Source organism: Phocoena phocoena, chromosome 17 (genome assembly GCF_963924675.1).
Source record: "Phocoena phocoena chromosome 17, mPhoPho1.1, whole genome shotgun sequence".
Taxonomy (NCBI): Eukaryota; Metazoa; Chordata; class Mammalia; order Artiodactyla; family Phocoenidae; genus Phocoena; species Phocoena phocoena.
This window is the reverse complement of record NC_089235.1, coordinates 47,088,652-47,097,198: the sequence shown is the minus strand read 5'-3', so window position 1 is coordinate 47,097,198 and position 8,547 is coordinate 47,088,652. Positions and strand designations below refer to the sequence as shown.

The 8,547-nt window shown below is 47.5% G+C and overlaps 1 protein-coding gene across 2 annotated transcripts in view; it reads left to right on the top strand.

The window, feature by feature from the left end:
• Positions 1 to 3,458: 3,458 nt before the first annotated feature.
• Positions 3,459 to 8,547, top strand: part of UBR5 (ubiquitin protein ligase E3 component n-recognin 5) — a 141,423-nt gene continuing 136,334 nt past the window's right edge. For both annotated transcript variants that reach the window (XM_065895605.1, XM_065895604.1), the window contains exon 1: positions 3,459 to 3,520. In XM_065895605.1, coding sequence (XP_065751677.1) covers positions 3,459 to 3,520 — 62 coding nt within the window. The remainder of the gene's footprint in view (positions 3,521 to 8,547) is intronic.

Below are 8,547 nucleotides of genomic sequence, written 5' to 3'. Positions count from 1 at the left end.
GGTATGTTTTGGCGGAAACCATATCTAAGACATGGCTTATTTCAGAGGTGCAGTCCTTTAGGGCTCCACACAAAGTAAGAGGAGCTCATTAGCACTCACCACTGCATTGGGGAACCTTGGACATTAATCCCTGTTGTCTTAGCTCTGAGTGTTTGTCAGAAGAACTGCTCAGCTTCTTGGCTTCTCACTCGGTCTTTCTGTAATTGGCATTCATCCCAGGGGGATAAGTGGCTCCAAACACAGGACTCACTTCCTTGGGTCTTATTCATCCCTTGGTTCCTAGTTTGGTAATTCATTATTATTTTGTTAACTCTCTTGTGCCTTTAAGCGGATTTAAAGAAATATTTTTGGTTAACTTTTCAGTTGTCCTCAAAGGGAGAATTAACCCCAATTGTTAGAAAAGAAGCCCACTCCAACCTCCTTTTCTAGATTTGTATTGCACTTTAACTCTTCAAAAAGGTTCTGCTTGAACCTTGCTTATTTCTATTCCCTATCTGTACTCCCTCCTCCCCCATCCATGTGATGGGCTTGCACAACTCTGTGCTTTTACTCTTGTTTTTCCCTGTTCAAAGTGTGACCCACCAAAGTGCGGGGAGATGAGAGTTCTCCTTAACATGCCAGCCTGGACGATGCCAAGATGGTTGTCAGTCAAAGACCAAGTGGGCAGTTTGAATGGGTTGCCTAGAGTGATGAGACCAGCCTTTGACCAGAACAGAAAGTCTCAGTGGGTAAATCAAGCTGGAAGCAGGGTGGAAGCACAATGAAAAGATGAAGAAAGACAGATGTGGAAGAAAGAGAAATGAAGCAAAGTATGGGCATGGAGGTTGGAGTTTGTCCAGGGGCGCATCTAAAATGACTGTGTTTAAGTTAGATGTTCTATTTCCCCAGGACATTCTTGAAAGTTCAGCTTAAATGACTTCTTAATTCTCTTGGTTGGAACCACTTCCTCCTTTAACTTTCATAGCACTCTTACTGTATTTATCATATCACATTTTCCCATTGGCTTTGAATAGTCTGTTCCTTCTAAATTATTAAGTAGATGGCAGCTGTGGTATAGTGGAAAGAGCAATGGAATCAGAGTTAGATGACCTGGTTTTAAGTCTCAGCTTCAGCACTTACCTAAGGTGTTTGAGCCTCAGTGTCCTTGTCTATATAATGGGGATAATATTATTTACTCCATAGTGTGATTTGAGTATTAAAAGACATAAGCGTATAAAGCGGTATGTAGTCAAATGGTACATTTGTCAAGTGGCACATAGTGAGCAACTTGACAAATAAAAGCCTCCCTTTGCTGAGACTACTAAGTGTTATGAAGTGCTCTCCATGCTTGACATACATTATCTTATTTAGGCCTCATCAAAACCCTATGTAGAGGGCTTCCCCGGTGGCGCAGTGGTTGAGACTCCGCCTGCCGATGCAGGGGACACGGGGGTTCGTGCCCTGGTCTGGGAGGATCCCACATGCTGCGGAACGACTGGGCCCGTGAGCCATGGCCGCTGGGCCTGTGCGTCTGGAGCCTGTGCTCCGCAACGGGAGAGACCACAGCAGTGAGAGGCCCGCGTACCGCAGGAAGAAAAAAAAACCCTATGTAGAGCTATTACTACGGAATAGTTCACAAATGAGAAAAAAAGATGCTATGATAGGTTAAATGATTTAATCAAGGCCACATAGTTAAGTAGCAGAAACAGGGCACAAATTCAGGTTTGTCTGGCTCTAAAACTAGCAGTATCCATTGGTCTACCCTGCTTCCCAGTGGCTCCCATGGATTTCTAATAAATAGTGGCCTTGAAATCATTTTTTAGTCTAAAGTAATCTGGGCCATTTTGGAGCTAGTGACCTACAAATGTGTTCCATTATCTGTCTCAAGGGGTACCTACTCTATCCTGATTTATAAATAAATTTTCATATATTTTGTTCAAAAGAACTTCCTGAGCAAAAGTGTGTGTGTAATGCATTAACGGAAGTGATACTGAAAGTTAAGAATGTTTCACAGGACCCCTGATTTAACTGAACATACTGGAGAAGAGGCTTCATGTTTTCACTTTTTTCTCTTGAAAGAGGTACGTGATTTTTTGAAGGTGCCATGGAAGCCTTTGAGAAGAAAGCTATGAACTGGTTCCCTAGAAAAAAGCAAATAGATCTATTCAAGAATTAGCCTTTATGATCCCACTGATCATAAGCTGAGGAACGAAACACCTTTGTAGAACAGATGTATCATCTTTCATTTAAAAGGAGTAAAAAATCATGAATCATTTAAATCAGGAAATTGGTGGAAATTTCCACTTTTTGTCTTTGTGTGGGTATGTAATAGTGGTGGTGTTGGGGAAATTGGGGAGATCAGGGTGATAAAAGAAGGTGCTGTAAAGTCAGCTCTACGATCCTACGATTGGACCTTCTGGAAAGGCCCTTACATAACTACCTTACTTTTCCAATAAAAGGCTGTGTATTTCTTCCCCTTAACTGATTTTACACTTCCACTTTAAATGTAACTGAGGATGAAGGACGAGAACCAAAAACAAAAAACCCCTAAGGGTCCGCAAAAAAAATTAGGGTTGCCCCAGGGGAAATCAGAGCGAGAGAATGAAGGACCCCTCTTCCTTCCCACCTCCCCGGGGACACACTTAGCCTCCCTCCCGGACTCCCCGCCCCTGCCGGCTCGCCCTCCCCCGCCCCCCCGCCTCCTCTTTCCCTAACACGTGCTCTCCGGAACACTCACTCGGGAGATATCCCACCCCCCCGGGGCGGGGGCTGGGCTCGGGAGCCGAACGGACCAATCCGCACGCGCCTTACAGCGTCGTGGCCCGACAACGTTGAGCTGCCCAATCGAAAGGGCCTTACCGCCCGTTTCCCGGAGCCCCGCCCCCTCGCAGCCGTGCCCCCGCCCGCCCGTCTCCTCCCTCCTCCTCCTCCTCCCGTTCGCCCCTCCCCCGCCGCTCGGGAGCGGAGCTTGCGAGACGGAGAAACTGGGGCAGAAGTGAAGATGGCGGCGGCGGTGCTGGCGGTGGCGGCGGCTTCTCGCCAGTGACGCGCGGTGCGGGCTCATCTGCCTCCCCACCTCCCTAGTCCGGACCCCGTCCGCCACCGGGACTACACCGGCCCCGCAGCCCGCAGCCCGTCCCGCTCGTACCTCCCTACTCGGTCCCTCTCCAGAGGCCCGGCTGCCGCTGGCGGCGGCGCGCCCCGGGTCCCGGCCGCCGGCCTCGCACTCCTGCGCGCTGTCGCCGGGGGAGCGGGCGGCGTGTTGATCCGCCCTCCTGCCCGCCCCGCCGGACCGCCGCGCCGCGGACACACGCCCGGCGGGGAGGCGGCGGCGGCGGCCCCTGCGCATTTGCTTCTCTCCATTTGGGGACTGGAGGGCGGCGGCGGCGGCGGCTGTGGGTTTTGGGGAGGGGAAGGGGTTGGGGCGGGGAGCAGAGCCGGGGGGGCCGTGCTCAGGAGGAGGACGAGAAGGAAGCACCATGACGTCCATCCATTTCGTGGTTCACCCGCTGCCGGGCACCGAGGACCAGCTCAATGACAGGTAATAGGGCCGGCGGGCGGGCGGGCCGGCGGGCTGGGGGAGGGGCGCCTCCCCGCCCTCCCCTCCCCCACGGGGCCGCGCCGGGGCGGGCGCCGGTGTTTACGCGCCGTCCGGCCGTGGCGGGGGAGGGTCCTCGCTGCACCAGGCTAGGCCCCTTCCGGGGCAAACTTCTGGTCCCGGGGGCCCGGGGCCGCGGGGGCGAGCGAGATGTGGACGGGAAAGCGCACTGCACCCTCCACTCCCTCGTCCACCCCCCTCCCCTCCACGAAGGAGCCGCGTTGAACTCGGTGGAGATGGGGGGGGGGGAATCCGGCTCCCGGTGGGGGGGAGCTGTAATTACCGCCCGGCCCAGGCTCGAGGAATCCATATTAGTCAAAGTTGAATTGAGACAGACAATGCGGATGGGGGATGGTGGAGGTAAAAAGAGAGGGAAGAGGAGAAGCCGTGCGAGGGGCCCCGGGTTAGGCTGGGCTCGCCCGGGGCCCTGGGAGCTGTGTCCGGTGTGGTGGTCGGACCTGCGGGGCCTGGAGATCTCGGGGGAGCGGGGAGGGTGGGGAGAAGCTGATTCCCGGCAGATCGCGGCTGCGGGGGAGGGAGGAAGCGCCATGATTATTGTTATTATTATTAAATTTGAGCCCCTGCAGTGAGGTTTGCCAGTCCGGGGAGGGGATGAATTTGGGCGCGGGTGGGGAAGTGGATTAGCTTTCCTTGGCTCTGCTACTCCCGGAATGGTGCACGCAGCTCCTGCCCCGGCCCCTGTGGTGCGAGCTTTTTTGTTTCCTTTTTTATTCTAATGATAGTGTTTTCCTGAGTTGTAATTTGACAGCTGAAAGCCGAGCGTGGAGTCAAAGGAAAACTCTTACGTTTGCAGTTCGCAGTGCTGCTTTTCTTAACACGCTGTAAAATTTCTGGGATGGGTTTTGCTATGGGCGGAGGAGGAATTATGATTTTTTTTTTTTGCCTTTCATAAGAAGGCAGTTTTGGCCCTGGATTCCTCTCCTTCCCTCCTCCACCGTCCCCTGCCAGGTTAGGATATTGAATTGCAGGGCCGCATGTTCCCAGGGAACTGAGATAAAGCAGGAAAAGTTCCTTCACTGTTGCAAAAGAGACTCCGAGGAGGTTGAGGGAAGCCTCCATTAAAGCAAGTCTTAGAATCTAGAACTCAGCTCTAATGATGGCCTAAATGTTTACAGGGTCAGAAAGGGGGACATTTTAAGTCTCTTTCTATCCCAACACTTTCGCTGCTCTCTATTCATTATAAATAGGGAAGGCCATCTGGGCCCAAGTTTAGAAGTTAGATATAATTTTTGCTAAGTGACCAGGTGACATAAATTGCATGATGCCCTTTTTGTCATGCGCTTCCCGTCGGGAGGAAGAGGCCTAACTTGCTGCTAAGATACTGGCCTCTGTCTCGGAGTATCTAACCGCCTCAGGTGGGGCGGACAGCCTTTCAATCCGGGAAGCTGGAGGCTTGGTTTCTGGCGTTAGATTTGGATTTGTCTAATCTTTGCTGTAACCATATAGCATTTAACATGTTTGTAAAACTTTTGGAATACTTTCTGAAAATACTAACCATTTGGAATTGTCACGTAGTTCCTTTAAATACTGAAATGTTTTAAGTCATTTATTTTAACATTTCGTAATGCAATCCTTACTCCGATTTTGTTTCATTACAGATCTTTTGTTAAGACTTTCACATAAGGTTTTTTGTAAATTTTAGAACCACGCTAGTAGTGTGGATAGCTGTACTGTCTGTCATTCACAGAACCGAATTGGTAGTGCTTGTAGTGCAACTTGTCTTGTAACTTAGAAAATTGCACCGGGAGAGAAGTAGGGTATGTTTTTTATATTAGTCCTAACTTTATATACCAAGAATCCTGACTAACTTACTCAATTTACTGTGCATGCCAAAACCTATTTTGCAGTTTTGTTGGGCACTTTGAATAATTTTTGAGCATTCCTTTTGTTTCAGCTAGTCTGGAAATTGACATGTATCTTTTTGAAAGCTACCTTTTCTTTTTCCATTCCTGGTGTAAACAATCAGCTTTATTTTTGATTTCTGTAATGTCGGTATACAATATTAAGAATAGTTGGATCATCTTCAGTTTTCATTTCATGAGAAATGAAAGAGGTGGATCTGATGAGATCATAAAATGTACATCAAGGTGGCAGATATTTGAACAGTCGGAGAGGGCTGTAGGTAAAATTTTAGGAACCTCTAGTTTTATCTAGTAGCAGTAAAAATGTCTGGTCTGTTGAGACTTACGAAGGCATCATTTGAGGTAGTCATGCTTTTTTAGTTTAGAAAAGTAGTTGACTTGTGGTGGAGCTGTTCTGTGTCTCCCCTTCAGAAGAAAGTTCATATTTGCATACCTAGTTGCAAAGTAATAGGATCAACCTATTGCTGCATTGCTTGAGGGAAATCTGTTTCCAAACGAGGTTGGTTTTCTGGAACCTTACAACTTACTAGAATAAGCCCAGAATATTTTTGTCTTCAGGTAAAAATCTACCAAGGTTTAAAGTAAGTTTTGGTAATAGAAAAGAGTGTGTTACAATGGGTTGATTTTCTATGTATGATAGTCACAAGTGAAATGGTAAATGGTAGTTCGGGATGAAAGATCTATAAATAGGTAGACTTTCGTCTTTACCCGGAAAGCAGTAAGACTGGACAGGCAGCATGGTACTACAAATAAATTGCTCAAAGAAAACTTAGGGGTCTCAAAACACCAATATTTTCTTCTACAAATAAGTTGTCTTTTTAAAATAACCACATCCTGTTAAAAGTCATATTTTATTTAGTGTAATAGTGTGATGGCTCAAACATTTAAAGTGTACTCAGCATTTAAAAAAAATACCCGTTTGTATCTGATTTTTTTTTTCTTTGTGTTTTCATACTTGCTATTTCTGATAGTCTTTGTATATTGGGTTAAAATCTTTAATTATTGGCTCTGGGAGACCAAATAATGCAGTAGATGAATATAGGTGGGGATGGCTAGGGCAGAGGAGAGGAATTCAGAGAGCTAGGATGTTGGTTGTAGCTTTCCAGAGTGATTACAAGGTCCCTGGTGCAGAGCGCTGGCCCTCAGCAAATACTCATTGTGTGCAATTGAAACCATTCAGTGCTCAGATACTTGTGTGACATTTTGATTTTCTTTCTAGTGAATTTCTAGAGTTAGTGCTATGTTCTTGCTTAAAACATTGTCTCGAGGAATAGCAAAAACCATAACAAGAACATGGTTCTAGGCATTGAGATTAAGGGGAGAGCTGGAAGTGCCAGCTCACCAAACCCTGGAAAGTGCCAAAGAAGTCATGTAGACCAGTTTTTTCACTGATGAGCTGGAGAATCAGGCCCTGAGCGTATCCAGGGTACTGACAGATGAGGTCCACATGATGGGTCTTCTGATGTTTAAAGTCCAGGGCTCTTTTCAGTGTTCCACATGGTGTGTACTCTGGGAAATCTCTGCTTTCTGAGGCATCCCAGTCTTTGAGCAGCCACCTACCTGTCTTAGAGTTTTGATTTCCCTTTCCTCTCAACTCGTCCCTCCTGGGCTCCAAATTGATTTAGGCCTTTTGTCTCGGGCTGGACCCTCTTAACCCTTTCCTAGTACTAGGTTAGGAGAGGTCTTTTAAGGTGATGGTGTCCCTGTGACTAGTCCCTGTCTTGAATTACTCCTTGGGATGCAGGTGGCTACATTGCAAACCCGTTCTCGTTTTTGGTCTGTATGTGGAATTTTCCTGTGAGCTTCGCTTTTAGGCATTATAATGTGCTGTGTGATCATAAACAGTCTTGGTTGAGATTGTTATAGCAAAGGGTTTTTCTCCAAGGAGCTCCCCCTTTAGATGCTGTAAGGCTGCACAGTAAGATAGTGTAGACAGGGGTTTGAAATTTGGAATTCCTAAATCTGGGTTTGTCTCAGCCCCACTACTTATTAACTGTGTTGTGGTAATCGAGTCATTTAACCACTTACAACCTCACTCCCTATCTCTCCTCCTCCCCACCCCCTCATACCTCAGTTTCTTTTCTTTTTTTAAAAATATTTATTTATTTATTTTGACTGCACCGTGTCTTAGCTGCGGCACACGGGATCTTTAGTTGTGGCATGCGAACTCTTAGTCACGGCACACGTGTGGGATCTAGTTCCCTGACCAGGGATCGACCCCAGGCCCCCTGCATTGGGAGCGTGGAGTCTTACCCATTGGACCACCAGGGAAGTCCCTCACACCTCAGTTTCTAAATCAGGTATAGTACACACCTCAAAGTTGGTGAAGAATAGTTGAGATAGTGGGTGGGAAAACACAATGTTATAATGTAGGTTCTGTGGAAAATATTATAAAGAGATGGTTAATTTTTACTGCTTTTACGTGTTGTCTGGTTTCCAAATAGAAAAGCAGGAACTCAAAGAAATTGCCCTGGAATATCCTTAGCATTGAATGCAGAATCCAGACAGTTGTTCTTAGATCAGTGATTCTCAACTAGGGGCAGTTTTTGCCCCCCAGGGGATATTTGGCTGTGTTTGGAGACATTTTTTTTTTTTTTTTCTGGGACGTGGGCCTCTCACTGTTGTAGCCTCTCCCGTTGTGGAGCACAGTCTCCGGATGTGCAGGCTCAGCGGCCATGGCTCACGGGCCCAGCAGCTTCGCGGCATGTGGGATCTTCCCGGACCGGGGCACGAACCCGCGTCCCCTGCATTGGCAGGTGGACTCTCAACCACTGCGCCACCAGGGAAGCCCCTGGAGACATTTTTTGATTGTCCCCGTTGGGGCATTGTTACTGGTTTCTAGAGGGTAGAGAGATGAGACCAGAGATGTTGCTAAACACCCTGCAATGCACAGGACAGCCCCACAATAAAGTATGGACCTGTCCAAAATGTCAGTTGTGCTGAGGTTGCGAAAGTCTGTCGTAGATTATCTTGAATGTACATAGATGTAAAACTAAATGGAATAAAGATGTGGCACATATATACAATGGAATATTACTCAGCCTTAAAAAGAAACGAAATTGAGCTATTTGTAATGAGATGGATAGA